Here is a 22159-nt window from a genome sequence, read left to right as displayed (position 1 = left end):
GTTTGAACGTCCAGACTCTGTGGTTGCCAGGTGTTCTCTCCTAAGCAGCCTCACTCTGGTCTGAACGTCCAGACTCTGTGGTTGCCAGGTGTTCTCTCCTAAGCAGTCTCACTCTGGTCTGAACGTCCAGACTCTGTGGTTGTGTCTCTCCTAAGCAGCCTCACTCTGGTCTGAACGTCCAGACTCTGTGATTGTGTTGTCTCCTAAGCAGCCTCACTCTGGTTTGAACGTCCAGACTCTGTGGTTGCCAGGTGTTCTCTCCTAAGCAGCCTCACTCTGGTCTGAACGTCCAGACTCTGTGGTTGTGTTCTCTCCTAAGCAGCCTCACTCTGGTCTGAACGTCCAGACTCTGTGGTTGCCAGGTGTTCTCTCCTAAGCAGCCTCACTCTGGTCTGAACGTCCAGACTCTGTGGTTGCCAGGTGTTCTCTCCTAAGCAGCCTCACTCTGGTCTGAACGTCCAGACTCTGTGGTTGCCAGGTGTTCTCTCCTAAGCAGCCTCACTCTGGGAGCAAACGCTTTGCTGAGAAAGGATGCACTTGGCTATCTTTGTTATACCTAATCATCAGCAGGCAAGTTAGAACTGTTTACGGTATGTGTAGAAGGTTAAAGGTTTTAAACTCAGTTTCACAACAGATGAGACTTACATGGACTAATTGGTGGACTACAGGATATTGTTCCTTTAGAAGCTTGCTACATTTAAAATTGATTAGAAAATTGTTAAGGAATTAACAACAGGGAGGAGTGTACTGGGACATTTTTATTGCATGTGTTCACATAATTGAGTGAAACTGTGTGAAATGTTCCTATTATCATCTCCTGTTCTGGGGAGTATAATCCTGTGTTGCAAACCAGCTGCACCTGTGTCCTTGTAAAGATAAAAACGGAACAGCGTTTCGCCCAAGAACAGAAACTGGAAAGATATGTGCTTATCACCCAATGCTCCAGACTGTCTACACTGCTCTGTGGAATTCTGTATATTTCTCTCTGAGCTCAGAAAAATAAGGAATCTTAGTTTGACTTGGACTCCAGCAAATCCTTATTTTATAATATCCACCACCACCACGACCCCCAGCAGTCCCAGGGGACAAGGTCTACGTCCGGGCTACACCAACGGCCATACGGATAGAGGGGAGTTCGACCTGGTGTCACCTAAAGCACTGCACCAGAGTACCACGAGGAAACAGACGATCTAGAATCACCTGCTGGGGGAATCACCACTCCCTGCTGGGGGAATCACCACTCCCTGCTGGGGGAATCACCACTCCCTGCTGGGGGAATCACCACTCCCTGCTGGGGGAATCACCACTCCCTGCTGGGGGAATCACCACTCCCTGCTGGGGGAATCACCACTCCCTGCTTCGCCACTCCCTGCTGGGGGAATCGCCACTCCCTGCTGGGGGAATCGCCACTCCCTGCTGGGGGAATCGCCACTCCCTGCTGGGGGAATCGCCACTCCCTGCTGGGGGAATCGCCACTCCCTGCTGGGGGAATCGCCACTCCCTGCTGGGGGAATCGCCACTCCCTGCTGGGGGAATCGCCACTCCCTGCTGGGGGAATCGCCACTCCTGCTGGGGGAATCGCCACTCCCTGCTGGGGGAATCGCCACTCCCTGCTGGGGGAATCGCCACTCCCTGCTGGGGGGAATCGCCACTCCCTGCTGGGGGAATCGCCACTCCCTGCTGGGGAATCGCCACTCCCTGCTGGGGGAATCGCCACTCCCTGCTGGGGGAATCGCCACTCCCTGCTGGGGGAATCGCCACTCCCTGCTGGGGGAATCGCCACTCCCTGCTGGGGGAATCACCACTCCCTGCTGGGGGAATCACCACTCCCTGCTGGGGGAATCACCACTCCCTGCTGGGGGAATCACCACTCCCTGCTGGGGGAATCACCACTCCCTGCTGGGGGAATCACCACTCCCTGCTGGGGGAATCACCACTCCCTGCTGGGGGAATCACCACTCCCTGCTGGGGGAATCACCACTCCCTGCTGGAGGTGGCCAGAATCAGGAGATGGGGGAGGATGGCAGTAGGAATGCTGTTGATGAGCTACATACTATGGCTGATTCCCTCAGTAGAGGGACAGACCGCCCAGACCAGAGAGGGAAAGACCTTCCCAGACCTCCAGGACTCACCAGACCTCCCCACCATTGATTTCTCTGCCTTTGACTGGTCCCCCTAACAGAAATTGGAAACCAAAACAGCTGAATAAGGAAAATTACATGCTGGCAGTAGTGAAAAGCACAGAAACAAGACAAAGACTAGAAACAGACAGGACTAGAATGTCCATTCCTGCACAAACAAGAACCACGACGGAAACACAGAAAGCATTCGCTATTAAGGAGCAAAGGTCAGATGATGGATTGTGTGGGTGGGCCCATCACCGGGATTATGGGGAAACCACATGAGACAGCAGTAACTGTGGTATCAAGATAATAAAAGGAGACAGGTGGACCAGAGACATAAGAGAAACAGCCCAAGATCCAGATAAACAATATGATGTAGCAATTACAAGCACGACATTCCCAGGAGGCAACGCTGAAGTAATTATTCCTTGGGCATGTACACCAGCCCCCTTACCTGCTAGGGCCCCAACAGACGTGGAAGAAAGGGCATGGAAGGAGGCGCTGGGTAATGGCTGGCCCTTTACCTGCTAGGGCCCCAACAGACGTGGAAGAAAGGGCATGGAAGGAGGCGCTGGGTAATGGCTGGCCCCTTACCTGCCAGGGCCCCAACAGACGTGGAAGAAAGGGCATGGAAGGAGGCGCTGGGTAATGGCTGGCCCCTTACCTGCTAGGGCCCCAACAGACGTGGAAGAAAGGGCATGGAAGGAGGCGCTGGGTAATGGCTGGCCCCTTACCTGCTAGGGCCCCAACAGACGTGGAAGAAAGGGCATGGAAGGAGGCGCTGGTAATGGCTGGCCCCTTACCTGCTAGGGCCCCAACAGACGTGGAAGAAAGGGCATGGAAGGAGGTGCTGGGTAATGGCTGGCCCCTTACCTGCCAGGGCCCCAACAGACGTGGAAGAAAGGGCATGGAAGGAGGCGCTGGGTAATGACTGGCCCCTTACCTGCTAGGGCCCCAACAGACGTGGAAGAAAGGGCATGGAAGGAGGCGCTGGGTAATGACTGGCCCCTTACCTGCTAGGGCCCCAACAGACGTGGAAGAAAGGGCATGGAAGGAGGCGCTGGGTAATGGCTGGCCCCTTACCTGCTAGGGCCCCCACAGACGTGGAAGAAAGGGCATGGAAGGAGGCGCTGGGTAATGGCTGGCCCCTTACCTGCTAGGGCCCCAACAGACGTGGAAGAAAGGGCATGGAAGGAGGCGCTGGGTAATGACTGGTATAAGTGGGCACAATATACTACATTAAACCTGAAGAAAGAAAATGGTCTAGTATACAACCCCTCCTCATTAAAGGAACTGATAGAAGTACCAAATCCCCACAGCTACCAGGACTGGGCTGATTTTAACCACAACTTCTGTCCTCTAAGAGACTGGGAGAGACCGTACTGTCCAGCAGAATGTTTATATTATTTAGGAAACCCGGAATATAAACCATTTTATAGTCAAACAGGGTGGGGGGAGTGGTGTAAGCAACTAGGTGTTAGAATAGAAACCAGGACAATGGAAGAAATGGAAGACATATCAAAGAGATTATGGGCAGAAGTATGAGTGCTACAACAAAACAATTGGGGTTTGATTTGGGAAAATTCAAGGGAAAATGTGAAACTACACGGCACCTGGATAAGAATATCTCTTGGAATGCAGACACCCCCCAAAGGAAAATCTATCATGCAGCAGGGTCAAGTGCTGGAGTGATAATTACCCCTGAAGTATGTGAGAATCAGACACTGGCATTACCGCTGATCGCTCCTTATGAGGATCAGTCGTTGGCCGTGGCAGATTTCTTCTGGGTCTGTCAGGGGCAACTCAGGGCAACATCAGGGGCAACTCAGGGCAACATCAGGGGCAACTCAGGGCAACATCAGGGGCAACTCAGGGCAACATCAGGGGCAACTCAGGGCAACATCAGGGGCAACTCAGGGAAACATCAGGGGCAACTCAGGGCAACATCAGGGGCAACTCAGGGCAACATCAGGGGCAACTCAGGGCAACATCAGGGGCAACTCAGGGCAACATCAGGGGGCAACTCAGGGCAACATCAGGGGCAACTCAGGGCAACATCAGGGGCAACTCAGGGCAACATCAGGGGCAACTCAGGGCAACATCAGGGGGCAACTCAGGGCAACATCAGGGGCAACTCAGGGCAACATCAGGGGCAACTCAGGGCAACATCAGGGGCAACTCAGGGCAACATCAGGGGCAACTCAGGGCAACATCAGGGGCAACTCAGGGCAACATCAGGGGCAACTCAGGGCAACATCAGGGGCAACTCAGGGCAACATCAGGGGCAACTCAGGGCAACATCAGGGGCAACTCAGGGCAACATCAGGGGCAACTCAGGGCAACATCAGGGGCAACTCAGGGCAACATCAGGGGCAACTCAGGGCAACATCAGGGGAAACTCAGGGCAACATCAGGGGAAACTCAGGGCAACATCAGGGGCAACTCAGGGCAACATTACCAAAAGGATGGAAGGGGCTCTGTGCCAGAGAGTACAGCTGATACAGCTAGTTGTAATAGCTGACTGGGAGGCCCTAAAGGTTGATGAGCAGGAAACCCAATTCAAAAGATCAAAGAGAACATATCAAACCGATCCCAATGCACAGCTAGATTCTATAGGCCAACCCCGGGGAATTCCTAACGAATTGAAAGCTAGAAGTGAAATTACATCAGGACTTGAATCAATATTCGTCTGGATAACTCCCAATAAAAACTTAGAATGGGATCAATTACATGTATTACAATCAGCAAAGGTTGATAAATGATACGGACTCAGCATTGACAGCTCTGGGAGAACAAGAACAGGTTAATAAATGATACGGACTCAGCATTGACAGCTCTGGGAGAACAAGAACAGGTTAATAAATGATACGGACTCAGCATTGACAGCTCTGGGAGAACAAGAACAGGTTAATAAATGATAGTGACTCAGCATTGACAGCTCTGGGAGAACAAGAACAGGTTAATAAATGATAGTGACTCTGCATTGACAGCTCTGGGAGAACAAGAACAGGTTAATAAATGATAGTGACTCTGCATTGACAGCTCTGGGAGAACAAGAACAGGTTAATAAATGATACTGACTCAGCATTGACAGCTCTGGGAGAACAAGAACAGGTTAATAAATGATACTGATTCAGCATTGACAGCTCTGGGAGAACAAGAACAGGTTAATAAATGATACTGACTCAGCATTGACAGCTCTGGGAGAACAAGAACAGGTTAATAAATGATACGGACTCAGCATTGACAGCTCTGGGAGAACAAGAACAGGTTAATAAATGATACGGACTCAGCATTGACAGCTCTGGGAGAACAAGAACAGGTTAATAAATGATACTGATTCAGCATTGACAGCTCTGGGAGAACAAGAACAGGTTGATAAATGATACGGACTCAGCATTGACAGCTCTGGGAGAACAAGAACAGGTTAATAAATGATACGGACTCAGCATTGACAGCTCTGGGAGAACAAGAACAGGTTAATAAATGATACTGATTCAGCATTGACAGCTCTGGGAGAACAAGAACAGGTTGATAAATGATACGGACTCAGCATTGACAGCTCTGGGAGAACAAGAACAGGTTAATAAATGATACGGACTCAGCATTGACAGCTCTGGGAGAACAAGAACAGGTTAATAAATGATAGTGACTCAGCATTGACAGCTCTGGGAGAACAAGAACAGGTTAATAAATGATAGTGACTCTGCATTGACAGCTCTGGGAGAACAAGAACAGGTTAATAAATGATACGGACTCAGCATTGACAGCTCTGGGAGAACAAGAACAGGTTAATAAATGATACTGACTCAGCATTGACAGCTCTGGGAGAACAAGAACAGGTTAATAAATGATACGGACTCAGCATTGACAGCTCTGGGAGAACAAGAACAGGTTAATAAATGATACGGACTCAGCATTGACAGCTCTGGGAGAACAAGAACAGGTTAATAAATGATACGGACTCAGCATTGACAGCTCTGGGAGAACAAGAACAGGTTAATAAATGATACTGACTCAGCATTGACAGCTCTGGGAGAACAAGAACAGGTTAATAAATGATACGGACTCAGCATTGACAGCTCTGGGAGAACAAGAACAGGCAACAAGTAGGATGACCTGGCAGAATAGACAGGCTTTAGATTGGCTCCTAACAGAAAAAGGTGGAGTCTGTGTTATGTTTGGGGAACAGTGTTGTACCTTTATCCCCAATAACACCGCCCCAGAAGGATCCTTTGCTGAAGCTATGATAAAACTCAAAGGACAACGACAAGAAGTCAGAGACATGCCTGGGATTGGCTGGACTTGACTCTGGGAAAATGGGGAGGCATGTTTGCAAAGATGGCAGTTCTGAGGTGTAGCCTTGATAGTAATGGAGTAGTGTACTGTTGCATACTACCTCTGTTGAAATCACTCTTGATTCAAACCACAGTTAAACAAATGACAATTGTTTAATTGTACAGACAATTGTTAACAAATCACCTCCAGGAGGACCAGGACAGTTGATAAGAGAGAAAAAGCAATTATTATTTTAGCAAACAATTATTGTGGTTCATCCGATATTCTCCCTAACCCCCTTGCAACAGATGTGGGACACACACACACACACACTCAACCCCTTTCCTCCACAATCAACCATAAGCTCAAATGCTCAACGGTTGTTACATCCCAGAGCCCAACTCAAGAAAGGACCTGATTTACGAATGCATATACAGTTACAGCTGTTTGAGAAAGCATGCAAGATTGAGCAAAAATTGACACGAATTTGAGATTTGATTAACCTATGTCAAGTCCTAGGTGATGGAGATCAGATCCACCCCCTTCCCCTGAAACACACACACTCTGGTCCCCCGTTGTATTATTAGTATTAAAAGAAAATATGAAAACCCTACTTGTGTGACGACAACACCTCTAGTGGCTTGTTTTGCTAAGTGACTATCTGAGGCAGGGTTGCTTTCTTGATCTTGACAATCCCATTAGTTAGATTTTCAACACATTTAGGACCAATTTGATCTGAAAGAGGTGAAGTTGGACAACATTAAATACTTCTTGCTATTTGAGAAATACCTAATCCAAGTATGGGAGTAGGGCTATAGATGATGGTGGCATCTGCATACCGATGGACCTTCGCATCAGTAATGTTTTCATAGTAACTACTATGAGTCAACACCTTCTCTATAGAATGTATCACTATCAGTAATACATAGTAACTACTATGAGTCAACACCTTCTCTATAGAATGTATCACTATCAGTAATACATAGTAACTACTATGAGTCAACACCTTCTCTATAGAATGTATCACTATCAGTAATACATAGTAACTACTATGAGTCAACACCTTCTCTATAGAATGTATCACTATCAGTAGTACATAGTAACTACTATGAGCCAACACCTTCTCTATAGAATGTATCACTATCAGTAATACATAGCAACTACTATGAGTCAACACCTTCTCTATAGAATGTATCACTATCAGTAATACATAGTAACTCCTATGAGTCAACACCTTCTCTATAGAATGTATCACTATCAGTAGTACATAGTAACTACTATGAGTCAACACCTTCTCTATAGAATGTATCACTATCAGTAATGCATAGTAACTACTATGAGTCAACACCTTCTCTATAGAATGTATCACTATCAGTAATACATAGTAACTACTATGAGTCAACACCTTCTCTATAGAATGTATCACTATCAGTAGTACATAGTAACTACTATGAGTCAACACCTTCTCTATAGAATGTATCACTATCAGTAATGCATAGTAACTACTATGAGTCAACACCTTCTCTATAGAATGTATCACTATCAGTAATACATAGTAACTACTATGAGTCAACACCTTCTCTATAGAATGTATCACTATCAGTAATACATAGTAACTACTATGAGTCAACACCTTCTCTATAGAATGTATCACTGTCAGTAATACATAGTAACTACTATGAGTCAACACCTTCTCTATAGAATGTATCACTATCAGTAATACATAGTAACTACTATGAGTCAACACCTTCTCTATAGAATGTATCACTATCAGTAATACATAGTAACTACTATGAGTCAACACCTTCTCTATAGAATGTATCACTATCAGTAATACATAGTAACTACTATGAGTCAACACCTTCTCTATAGAATGTATCACTATCAGTAGTACATAGTAACTACTATGAGTCAACACCTTCTCTATAGAATGTATCACTATCAGTAATACATAGTAACTACTATGAGTCAACACCTTCTCTATAGAATGTATCACTATCAGTAGTACATAGTAACTACTATGAGTCAACACCTTCTCTATAGAATGTATCACTATCAGTAATACATAGTAACTACTATGAGTCAACACCTTCTCTATAGAATGTATCACTATCAGTAATACATAGTAACTACTATGAGTCAACACCTTCTCTATAGAATGTATCACTATCAGTAGTACATAGTAACTACTATGAGTCAACACCTTCTCTATAGAATGTATCACTATCAGTAATACATAGTAACTACTATGAGTCAACACCTTCTCTATAGAATGTATCACTATCAGTAATACATAGTAACTACTATGAGTCAACACCTTCTCTATAGAATGTATCACTATCAGTAATACATAGTAACTACTATGAGTCAACACCTTCTCTATAGAATGTATCACTATCAGTAATACATAGTAACTACTATGAGTCAACACCTTCTCTATAGAATGTATCACTATCAGTAATACATAGTAACTACTATGAGTCAACACCTTCTCTATAGAATGTATCACTATCAGTAATACATAGTAACTACTATGAGTCAACACCTTCTCTATAGAATGTATCACTATCAGTAGTACATAGTAACTACTATGAGCCAACACCTTCTCTATAGAATGTATCACTATCAGTAGTACATAGTAACTACTATGAGCCAACACCTTCTCTATAGAATGTATCACTATCAGTAATACATAGTAACTACTATGAGTCAACAGTAGGAAGTAACAATATTGAGGAAGGAATGATGACATGAGGGAGGAAGACATTTTGATATTTTAGCAGCCAATCGTTTAGACAGATTTACCAATACAACCTCTGATCACATGTCCAGTATTCATGACTCACCAACAAAGAGTTGAACTGTGGTTTCCTTCACCTGGCTGGTGGTCAGACTTGGAATGTAGCACTTGTAGCTTCCAGGATCAGAGAGAGTAACTCTGGTCAGCTTTAAGGAGACGTTACCGTTCTTCAGTTCGTCATAAAACATTGATGTCCTTCCCTTGTAGGATGGAACCTGCTCTTCATCGGAGTCTCGACCGTCAAGGTAAAGATGGACGTTTTCTGTTTTCAGGTACGATCTTGTCCACTTCACTAGCATGTCCTCAGCATTGACACTGGGTTTCAGGGAACATGGCAGAATGACGTCATCACCAGCTATGGCAACGACTGGGTCAGCCGATCCAACAACCTCAGACGACCCTGGAGAAAAACAAATTACACGGTCAAAGATAACTGGTAACTTCCTGTTCTTCCATGGATTCTGGCCCATATGAATGGACAAAGTCATTGATCATGTGACACCATTCATTCCTATGTGAAGGCATAATAGTGCATTGAAGCCAAATGAAGTCTGTTAAGATGGCGTCATGTGGGAGATTTATGTAGAAAGTTCGGGCACTTGTTAAATCCACTTCAAATCAGTGTAGATAACTTGTCAAACACAATCTGGCCCGTGACACATTTCTATCCGGTCCACACTATGATTTGGGTTGTCAATTCATTTTGTCCTGCTTCCATGCAGCCCACAATGCACTGCACTATAATTCACAGCAAGCACTACCCCCACCCCTCGCCCCAGACCCCCCACACACCCCTCGCCCCAGACCCCCACACACCCTCGTCCCAGACCCCCACCCTCGTCCCAGACCCCCACCCCTCGTCCCAGACCCCCACCCTCGTCCCAGACCCCCCACCCCCCACCCCTCGTCCCAGACCCCCCCCCCTCGTCCCAGACCCCCCACCCTCGTCCCAGACCCCCACCCCTCGTACCAGACAGTGCATTGTCCTATACCCCACCCACACAAGTGTGCTGTATCATATCCTCACTAATGGCACTGACTGAATCTTCTACAGACAGAGTTTAAATGTCTTGAGGATAAATGTCCATACCAAGTTTTAGTTCCATCGGGTCATTGCTGTAGCCTACAGAACATGTCATCTTGGTTGTCAACAAGTTCTAAGATAAAGGACTCACACATAATATTACCACTAAAGGACCATAGGAGTATAAATGAGTCAACAGTCATCTACTTTATTAAATTACAGTCTGATGCTCTTGCATTGGGTGAATTCAATGGTCAATTCAACATCAATTGCGCTACTTTCATGTGTCCCGTTTATCAGCAGACGGAAAGTGTACAGATGTGGGTGATGATCACATTTAAAAATACCCAAATGCGGGATGATTTTGTGGGACATTAGTGGGTTATACAATTACAAAATGAACACAACCAAACTAGAACAACAACTAATTTGGCCATTCTCCACTCCCGCGTCAGTCCGGTGCATACCGAGGTCCCTCTACAACTGCACCTCCAGAGGGTTCGGGTCTCTTTGCCTCCCACCAGAGGTATTCAGCCATGTTGGTTCTGACCCGTCTATTAGAGAATATGCTTATAAACTGTTGGTTCTGACCCGTCTATTAGAGAATATGCTTACAAAATGTTGGACCTGTCAATTAGAGAATATACTTACGCCTAAAAAGAACTTTAAATTAAGACCAAATATCTCATTTTTGTTTCCATATATTTTTACGATATAGCCAATTTTGCCTTTGTGGCTGTGGTAACTAGTGGAAACAGTTCTCTTTAGGCCAGGCTTGATGTTATCATGTGGGAGAGGGGCAGCTAAGCAAAACAATCGTGCATTTTGTGATAAAAGCACCAAATTTCACACAGATGTAGATTTATGCAAAATCATTACATTTTAGTAATTTAGCAGATGCTCTTATCCAGAGCAATTAGGGTTAAGTGCCTTGCTCAAGGGCACAGACAGATTTTTCACCTAGTCGGCTCTGGGATTCAAAGATTGTTGTTCCAGATTTTTCCGTTTAGAAGCTTGATGAGAAGATTTAGGGCCATGCAGACCTTTTGGAGGCATGTGCTCAAACAACAAAATGGCACCCCGAAAATGTAATTTCCTGCAACTAAAAAAGGGGGAAGCAGCACATCTTACAATCTGATGAGTAAAGTTTTTGGCAGAACTATTTTGAAATGGAAGAAATTCTGCACTTATTAAAGATACCCAACACAATTCCAGTCAATATATAAGATTGTAAGATATACTGTAGCCTACCATGACTATATCCAACCTAACTCCAAATACTGTGGCCAACCATGACTACATCCAACCTAACTCCAAATACTGTAGCCTACCATGAATATATCCAACCCAACTCCAAATACTGTAGCCTACCATGACTATATCCAACTATATCCAACCCAACTCCAAATACTGTGGCCTACCAAGACTATATCCAACCCAACTCCAAATACTGTAGCCTACCATGACTATATCCAACTATATCCAACCCAACTCCAAATACTGTGGCCTACCAAGACTATATCCAACCTAACTCCAAATACTGTAGCCTACCATGACTATATCCAACCTAACTCCAAATACTGTAGCCTACCATGACTATATCCAACCTAACTCCAAATACTGTGGCCTACCATGACTATATCCAACTATATCCAACCCAACTCCAAATACTGTAGCCTACCATGACTATATCCAACTATATCCAACCCAACTCCAAATACTGTGGCCTACCAAGACTATATCCAACCTAACTCCAAATACTGTAGCCTACCATGACTATATCCAACCCAACTCCAAATACTGTAGCCTACCATGACTATATCCAACCCAACTCCAAATAATGTGGCCTACCATGACTATATCCAACTATATCCAACCTAACTCCAAATACTGTAGCCTACCATGACTATATCCAACCTAACTCCAAATACTGTGGCCTACCATGACTATATCCAACCCAACTCCAAATACTGTAGCCTACCATGACTATATCCAACCTAACTCCAAATACTTTAGCCTACCATGACTATATCCAACCCAACTCCAAATACTGTAGCCTACCATGACTATATCCAACCTAACTCCAAATACTGTGGCCTACCATGACTATATCCAACCCAACTCCAAATACTGTAGCCTACCATGACTATATCCAACCCAACTCCAAATACTGTAGCCTACCATGACTATATCCAACCCAACTCCAAATACTGAAGCCTACCATGACTATATCCAACCCAACTCCAAATACTGTGGCCTACCATGACTATATCCAACCCAACTCCAAATACTGTAGCCTACCATGACTATATCCAACCTAACTCCAAATACTGTAGCCTACCATGACTATATCCAACTATATCCAACCCAACTCCAAATACTGTAGCCTACCATGACTATATCCAACCCAACTCCAAATACTGTAGCCTACCATGACTATATCCAACCCAACTCCAAATACTGTAGCCTACCATGACTATATCCAACCCAACTCCAAATACTGAAGCCTACCATGACTATATCCAACCTAACTCCAAATACTGTAGCCTACCATGACTATATCCAACCTAACTCCAAATACTGTAGCCTACCATGACTATATCCAACCCAACTCCAAATACTGTAGCCTACCATGACTATATCCAACCTAACTCCAAATACTGTAGCCTACCATGACTATATCCAACCTAACTCCAAATACTGTAGCCTACCATGACTGTTAGAGCCGATTTGGGCATATTTTGTATAAAAGACTGAACATACTGAGCTCCATGTACATTTGTGTAAATATATTAAATATTAATGTATATGATGAAATATTAGGTACGTACCTTTATGATTTATTTACCGGATTGAGATATATTCATTTGTTATTCGTGTAACTCAGTTTTTGGCCCCCCCTCTTGCCCATTCATTGTACTGTGTTAATTGTGTTAGTATAAAGGCAGGAAGTTGGGCCTTCGGGGGGAGGAGTCCTTGCTAGATGCGGGAGCGGTATAGTTTTTTGACCATATAGACATACAGAAATACAGACAGACAGGTCATATTATATTATGTATTTGCATTTCAAGTAATCTCTGCTTTATGTTGATTGGAGAATACTTTTTGTTAGATAAGAAGAATAATTTTTTTTTGTTGCACTATATCCCTGGATCTCATTGAATGTTTGGCCGTTTGGAAACGTTGAGTGTGGACTGTATGCGTCCGAAACAACCCCGCTTCAGGCTAGGGCAGTGGCTATGGTAAAGAGGAAAGGAAGCCACTACATTCAAGTCAAAAAACTCTGTGAAGGATTACTACCGGAAGGAAATCTCCGGTTCGGACACACGCTGGATTTTGTTCTATTTGTAATTGCATTCGGACCATAAGGACAGCTCGCTTGGAAGGATTTGAACTCCTAGATTTCGCCAGCCGTGAGTAACCACTGCGAATGAATGAGCTGCCCTGTTCAAGGCGATCGTTTGATCATGCATATTATGGAAGCGCAAATGTGCTTATAATTGGAATGTTTGATAAACTTGGGAATGGAATTCAAAATACAGCGCTGTGAAAACAATTAAGAAGTTTAAGTTTGGGAAACACAGATCCTATGCACAATGTAGCCTAATCATATATCTAATATTTGGCCTAACGTGGAAATGCAATCCATCAACGCAACGAATGCAACTTAAGGATCTAAAGATACTGCGTGTTAAAACTTCATTAAAGGGACAAAACCTCAACGGGATGAAATGTTTAAAACGCATCTAAAATGCCAAACTTGCACATGTGCAATTCAAAATGGGTCAATATGCTGAAATGGATGACTGTGTTTTTAAAGATTAAAGGAGGTCTAAAGGGGCATTACGTTTAACAATCAAACCAACAACCGTGTCATTGTAAATTGAGTGAACTAAAAGTGAATGATGGAGGAGGAAATCCCAAATAAGACTCCACTGGAGAGGGCAGAGGAGCATCTAAATTCACTCTATGCAGCCCGGAGAGGCAAACTTGGAGTGTGTACACGTAAAATGAATGAAATAAAAGTCCTTCTTGTTGATGGAGGAAACATTGCAACTGTGAATGAGAGTCTTGAAGCATTTGATGCTGTGCTCAATGACTTTAAGAAGGCTCATGAATCTGTGCTAGAGCTGGTCACAGAGGAGGAACAGGAACAGGAGAGCATTAACTATTATCAACCAAGAATGAGAACTTATGAACATTTCCTGAAAGAGGTGGAAATATGGAAAAAGGCTGAAGTTGAGCCACAAACGCTCATTGAACCACATGACAGCATTTCCAATGTGTCAAAAATATCAAGTAAAACTAAGTATTCTAAGACTGCTTCCTCAGTGTCCTCTGAACGCCTTAAAGCCGAGGCAGAACGAGCAGCTCTACTAGCTCGCCAAGCATCATTACAAGACAAGCATGCATTGGAACTGGAGAAAGCTCAACTGAATGTTAGGATGGAAAAATGGCACTGGAAACGGACATAGCAGCATATAATGCCAAACTGAAGGTCCTGGAGAGTACCGAGTCAACTTCTCAATCCCATTCTGTGGCAGCCCATTTACTAAGCCAAGAAGATGGAATGAACTCTTATTTTGAGAAACAGGAACCAGAGGTCTATGTGGAACCTGAACCATCACCTGTTGAGTTTGCTGCATTAGGTGCAGTTCCAAAGACCCCACTACAAAGAGTTTTACAACAACCGACCACAAAGCCATCAAACCCTATTCCGAAAACAGTCGTAAACCACACTCTTCAGCAGCCAACAGCAAGGTCTAGCAATCGACACAGAATCAACACTGCGGGTATCAGCCATAATACCAGCCATGATAACCTCTCTACTGTCATGCAAAGGCAGAATGAAATTGCTGACCTCCTTGTACTACAGCACAAACAAGCCACACTCCCTGTTAGGGAGATACCTATGTTTGACGGTGATCCTCTAAACTTTAGGCCATTCATGCGTGCATTTGAGCATGGTATAGAAGATAAGACAAGCAGTCACCAGGATAGGCTCTATTACCTGGAACAATACACCTCTGGTCAGCCCAAGGATCTGGTCCGTAGTTGTCTGCATATGGAAGCGCAAAGGAACGATACGAGTGGTGTTTGACTGTTCATCATCCTATAAAGGTACATCTCTTAACAGTGAACTCCTTCAAGGCCCTGACCTGGCAAACACGCTTATAGGAGTCTTGCTAAGATTTCGGCAAGAGCACATTGCCATGATGGCAGACATCGAAGGAATGTTCCATCAAGTACGTGTCCATGAAGATGACTTAGACTTCCTGCGATTCCTATGGTGGCCGGATGGAGATACTAACAAAAGATTGGAGGAGTACAGAATGACAGTACATCTTTTCGGTGCTATATCCTCTCCAAGTTGTGCAAACTTTGCACTGCGAAAGACTGCAGAAGACAACTGTGAGGGGTACGATGAAGAGGTGATTCAAACAGTCAAGTCCAACTTCTATGTTGATGACTGCCTCAAGTCAGTGGCCACAGAAGAACAAGCCATAGCTCTCACAAGAAACCTCAGGGATGTGTGCTCTCAAGGTGGGTTCAAATTGACCAAGTGGGTCAGCAACAGCCGCACTGTACTAGCTTCTATCCCTGATGAACACAAAGCCAAGCAGATAAAAGAACTGGACCTGGACAGAGAAAAGCTGCCTGTTGAAAGAGCACTTGGAATCCGATGGAACATTGAAAGGGATGTGTTTAACTTCCAGGTCACTGTCAAGAACAGACCCCTTACAAGAAGAGGTATTCTCTCAACTGTCAGCTCTATTTATGATCCATTAGGTTTCCTCGCCCCATTCGTATTAAAGGCAAAGCAAATTCTTCAAGTGCTCTGCAAGCTAAAGTGTGGATGGGACGAAGTCATCCCTGAAGAACACTCTATTTCATGGAAGAGATGGCTCTCAGAGCTGGACCAGCTCTCCAGATTCCAGATCAACAGGTGTATGATGCCGGAGAACTTTGGTCAAATCAAGACCGCACAGCTGCATCACTTCGGTGATGCAAGTGAACAAGGTTATGGCACGGCAAGCTACCTTAGGTTCACAAACGTTATGGAAAAGGTCCACATCGCATTCATACTGGGGAAATCAAGGGTGACTCCACTCAAGCAGATGACGATCCCCAGACTGGAACTTGCTGCAGCAACATTGGCAGTGCGAGTGGACAGGATGTTAAGGTTGGAGCTCCAGATTGAACTTGAGGAGTCAACTTTCTGGACAGACAGCCAGTCGGTGCTAAAATACATCCGCAACGATACCAAGAGATTCCATACTTTTGTGGCTAATAGGGTTGCTATGATCCGTGACCTATCGAAAGCAAAACAGTGGAGGTATTTGAACTCCAAACACAACCCAGCCGATGATGCCTCAAGAGGATTACATGTTGAAACTTTCCTGAACTCAAAGAGATGGCGCAAAGGACCAGAATTCCTGGAGAAAACAGAAACACAATGGCCAAAAGTCCCAGAGGAGCTTGGCTCCATCCCTCCAGATGATCCAGAGGTGAGAAAAGACGTCATCGTAAACAGTACATGTGTGGAAGAAAAGAGTCCGACCAGCAAACTGATTGAGTACTATTCAACATGGAACAGCTTGAAGAAAGCAGTTGCCTGGATGCTGAAACTGAAGAGACTTCTACTACAGTTAAGCCAGAAAAGGAAAGTTCTCACCCAAACTGATCCAGGATCAGATCAGAGTCTGACAAACTCACTGAAGGAACAAATTGACAAGTTCAAACTGACGTTTGGAAAAGAAAGTCTGTCTGTAGATGACCTAGATGAAGCAGAAAAGGTCATCATTCGATTTGAGCAACGACAGCACTTTAAACAAGAAATTGCACTAGTTGTAAAAGGAAAACAATGTGCCAAGAGAAGCGGCTCAATCTGTAAGCTTGATCCAATAGTTGACAATGGCATTCTGAGAGTAGGAGGAAGGTTAAGCAAAGCTGCTATGCCCTACGGAACTAAAGAATCCTATGATCCTGCCCAAAGACTCCTACATCTCCAGACTGATCTTACTCCACATCCATGAGCAGGTTGGCCACTCTGGGAGAGGTCACATGCTTTCTAGACTTCGCCAGCGATATTGGATACCCTGTGCCAACTCCTTAGCAAGGAAGATCCTTAAGAGCTGTGTCTTCTGCAGGCGGATGCAAGCTAGAGCTGGGGAACAGAAGATGGCTGACCTTCCACAAGATCGGGTAGCACCTGATTTGCCGCCTTTCACCCATGTGGGCATAGATTACTTTGGCCCCATAGAGGTGAAGCGAGGCCGCGTTCATGTGAAGCGGTATGGTGTGATCTTTACTTGCCTTGTGAGTCGAGCTGTCCATCTAGAAGTTGCTAGTTATCTGGATACTGATTCCTGCATCAATGCCCTGCGCAGGTTCATCTGTCGAAGGGGCCCAGTAACAAGTATCAGAACAGACAATGGCACCAACTTTGTTGGAACACACAGAGAGCTAGGAGAAGCTCTGAAAGAGCTGGATCACAACAAGATTCAAAATAAATTACTGAAGGAAGGAGTGACATGGTCATTCAACCCTCCCTCTGGAGCCCACCATGGGGGGTATGGGAGAGGTTGATCCGACTGGTGAAAAAGATCCTCTATTCAGTCCTTAAAGAGCAAGTACTGGATGATGAGGCTTTGCAGACAGCCTTGTGTGAAGTTGAGGCGATTATGAACGACAGACCAATCACTACTGTAACAAATGACCCTAACGATCTAGAACCCCTGACTCCGAACCATCTGCTTCATCTGAAAGCAAAGCCAGTCCTGCCACCAGGACTATTCCAGAGAAGTGACCTATACTCACGAAGGAGATGGAAGCAAGTACAATATATCACTGACCTCTTCTGGAAGAGATGGATCAGGGAGTATCTTCCACTTATGCAGGAGCGGAACAAGTGGAACAAAACTAAGAGAAACTTCAGTCCTGGTGACCTTGTGGTCATCGTCGATGACACCGCCCCAAGGAACTCTTGGCTAATGGGGCGTGTGGTGAAGGCTTTGCCAGGGGCCAAAGGTCTTGTCCGGAGCGTCATGGTTAAGACTAAGACCAATATCTTACAGAGACCTATCAATAAACTCTGTCTGCTCCTTGAGGCGACGAAGTGAGACACACACACACACACAGTGCTCCATCTTTGAATCACGTGCACCTCTGATTCGTTGATGTCGTACTCTTACATTCTTTGATGTCATACATTTTTTGGACGTCAAACTCTTGACATTTTTTGGAAGTTGAACACCTTTACACTTCAACTCAGACTGAGATCTATGGACTATTTTCCTATATGGCACCTTGTATATTTGTATATAGCTATGAACTGTAATGGTGCTCTAGTATAGAATGGTTTTGTATTGGCTCTACGCTTGAATATTAAGTAATTGTTGTGCATTCAGTGCAGTCAACAATTAGGGGCCGGTATGTTAGAGCCGATTTGGGCATATTTTGTATAAAAGACTGAACATACTGAGCTCCATGTACATTTGTGTAAATATATTAAATATTAATGTATATGATGAAATATTAGGTACGTACCTTTATGATTTATTTACCGGATTGAGATATATTCATTTGTTATTAGTGTAACTCAGTTTTTGGCCCCCCCTCTTGCCCATTCATTGTACTGTGTTAATTGTGTTAGTATAAAGGCAGGAAGTTGGGCCTTCGGGGAGGAGTCCTTGCTAGATGCGGGAGCGGTATAGTTTTTTGACCATATAGACATACAGAAATACAGACAGACAGGTCATATTATATTATGTATTTGCATTTCAAGTAATCTCTGCTTTATGTTGATTGGAGAATACTTTTTGTTAGATAAGAAGAATAATTTTTTTTTGTTGCACTATATCCCTGGATCTCATTGAATGTTTGGCCGTTTGGAAACGTTGAGTGTGGACTGTATGCGTCCGAAACAACCCCGCTTCAGGCTAGGGCAGTGGCTATGGTAAAGAGGAAAAGAAGCCACTACAATGACTATATCCAACCCAACTCCAAATACTGTAGCCTACCATGACTATATCCAACTATATCCAACCTAACTCCAAATACTGTGGCCTACCAAGACTATATCCAACTATATCCAACCCAACTCCAAATACTGTAGCCTACCATGACTATATCCAACCCAACTCCAAATACTGTGGCCTACCAAGACTATATCCAACTATATCCAACCTAACTCCAAATACTGTGGCCAACCATGACTATATCCAACCCAACTCCAAATACTGTAGCCTACCATGACTATATCCAACCCAACTCCAAATACTGTGGCCTACCATGACTATATCCAACTATATCCAACCTAACTCCAAATACTGTGGCCTACCAAGACTATATCCAACTATATCCAACCCAACTCCAAATACTGGAGCCTACCATGACTATATCCAACTATATCCAACCTAACTCCAAATACTGTGGCCTACCAAGACTATATCCAACCTAACTCCAAATACTGTAGCCTACCATGACTATATCCAACTATATCCAACCCAACTCCAAATACTGAAGCCTACCATGACTATATCCAACCCAACTCCAAATACTGTAGCCTACCATGACTATATCCAACCTAACTCCAAATACTGTGGCCTACCATGACTATATCCAACCCAACTCCAAATACTGTAGCCTACCATGACTATATCCAACCCAACTCCAAATACTGTAGCCTACCATGACTATATCCAACCTAACTCCAAATACTGTAGCCTACCATGACTATATCCAACTATATCCAACCCAACTCCAAATACTGTAGCCTACCATGACTATATCCAACCCAACTCCAAATACTGTAGCCTACCATGACTATATCCAACTATATCCAACCCAACTCCAAATACTGTAGCCTACCATGACTATATCCAACCTAACTCCAAATACTGTGGCCAACCATGACTATATCCAACTATATCCAACCTAACTCCAAATACTGTAGCCTACCAAGACTTTGCTGGTGTAATTTTCAAAGCATTTCCGTTAACTGTACGGTCCAGAGAGATTGGTGTCCAATGTATTTGGTTTGGTTTGACTGCTGGGGGACGTTAGGATTGGATGAAGCCTGGCCATGCCTAGTTCAGCTTTGACTGGTGGGGGACGTTTGACTGGTGGGGGACGTTAGGATTGGATGAAGCCTGGCCACGCCTAGTTCAGCTTTGACTGCTAGGTGTTTTGCTATTGATTAGCTTTACAATTTGGATTTAGTAGCAAGGCTGTACAATTAATTGAATTCAGATCAAAATTGTGATATTGATATGTGCAATATCCATATTTCAAGAGACTGTGGTTTGACCCTATTGACCTATCAACTGTCTGGTAGATCTCTGTAATAGGCCTGTTTAACTGAAAACACTGGATAATCTCAAAACATGGTTAAAACTGTCCAATTCCCTTACAAAAATGGTCAATTGGACAGGTGCCAATGGCAAGCAAGCCCGGAAAATAAATTCTAAAACACAGGCAGCCAGTGCAGAGACCTTAAAACCGGTGTAATGTGTGCTCTCCGTCTGGTAACACAGGCAGCCAGTGGTGACGGTGTGGTGGTGGTGGTGATGGGCAGAGACCTTAAAACCGGTGTAATGTGTGCTCTCTGTCTCTCTTGATCAGTACCCGTGCTGCAGCCTTCTGCAGCCTTCTTCTTTTGCTGTTGACCAGACGCTATAATGGCACAGATATGAAGATGAGTCCTCTATCTCCATGGGCATTACCCTAATCTTAACACTCACTAAAGTATACTTAACAGTTCCCAAACCTAACCTGAATTATTTCGACCTGGTGAGTCCACACTTCCTTGGTTTTAGCCATATTTATGACTAAAAAGAGAAGACGTTTTACGATCTGAATTCTTTGTATCTCTTCAATTCAGATCATAAAACGTCTTCTCTTTTTAGTCGTGAACATGGCTACACTTCCTTCAGCCCAACAGTTTTCGCCACCCTCTACTTTGCCGCGGACGGACACTATTTTCACCCCACTTCCATACAGCTACGATTTCCGTAACAATTTAGGAGAGTATTTTCACTAACCCTAAACTTAACTAATTCTCCTAACCTACTTTTGTAACTTCTCCTAACCTGCTACGAAACAGTCACTTCCATATCGAAGTAAAATAGTTTGTCTGCCACGGACACCACCCTATGGCACCACCACACCCCAGACTGCTACGGTACCACCACACCCCAGACTGCTACGGTACCACCACACCCCAGACTGCTACGGTACCACCACACCCCAGACTGCTATGGCACCACCACACCCCAGACTGCTATGGCACCAGAAACCCCATATCGAAGTAAAATAGTTTGTCTGCCCCGGACACCACCCTATGGCACCACCACACCCCAGACTACAAGCCCTGTCTGATCAGACAACAACGCACAGACGATGAGACATCGTAGACTTCCCGCACTCGGTTTTGAGCCTGCACTTGAATTCGCCCCGTTTCTGGGCTTTCTTATTAAGATTATGTTCCGATAATAAAATAGCCTATAGGCTAAATAACGAAGGAATAATGTTGAGGCCTACCTGTCGTTTTCAAAGAAACACTGATGTACAGAATCCAGAAACACCAGGCCGCCGAGGTCGGAAAGGTCTTCATTTCACTAACAAAATAAGTGTGACTCCAAGGTAAAGCTGTTTGTAACTGCTGAATAAAACTGTTAGGAGTTTAGAAAATTAACTAAAACAGTAGAAAAGCTAATTTGGCAACGAACAGAATGTAACATGGCGTCTGTTCCAGGAAATAACGTCGGAAAGGGTGGTGGAGTTTCACACTTTACTTTCACTTCCTGTACTTCTTGTTGCATCTCATCTCGCGATATCTTGCTCCATCTAGTGTTCTGATATGGAAACTACCTTCATGTCAAATGTCCTAAAACACATCCGTCAACTAATGGCAATCATGAAATAAATGTA

The 22159-nt window shown here is 44.3% G+C and overlaps 1 protein-coding gene across 2 annotated transcripts in view; it reads right to left on the bottom strand.

Annotated features, from left to right (window-relative positions):
- Window positions 1-22010, bottom strand: part of LOC123484804 (butyrophilin subfamily 1 member A1-like) — a 35352-nt gene extending 13342 nt beyond the window's left edge. The window contains exons 1-2 of one of the 2 annotated variants that reach the window (XM_045215563.1): window positions 21770-22010; window positions 9248-9601 (exon numbers count right to left, since the gene is read on the bottom strand). In XM_045215563.1, coding sequence (XP_045071498.1) covers window positions 9248-9601; window positions 21770-21842 — 427 coding nt within the window. In that variant the 5' untranslated portion in view covers window positions 21843-22010. The remainder of the gene's footprint in view (window positions 1-9247; window positions 9602-21769) is intronic. The other variant, XM_045215564.1, reaches the window with a different exon arrangement.
- Window positions 22011-22159: the final 149 nt, after the last annotated feature.

Source organism: Coregonus clupeaformis, unplaced genomic scaffold, assembly GCF_020615455.1.
Source record: "Coregonus clupeaformis isolate EN_2021a unplaced genomic scaffold, ASM2061545v1 scaf0473, whole genome shotgun sequence".
Taxonomy (NCBI): Eukaryota; Metazoa; Chordata; class Actinopteri; order Salmoniformes; family Salmonidae; genus Coregonus; species Coregonus clupeaformis.
Note: the sequence above shows the minus strand (reverse complement) of the source record. Positions and strands in the feature narration are given on the sequence as shown.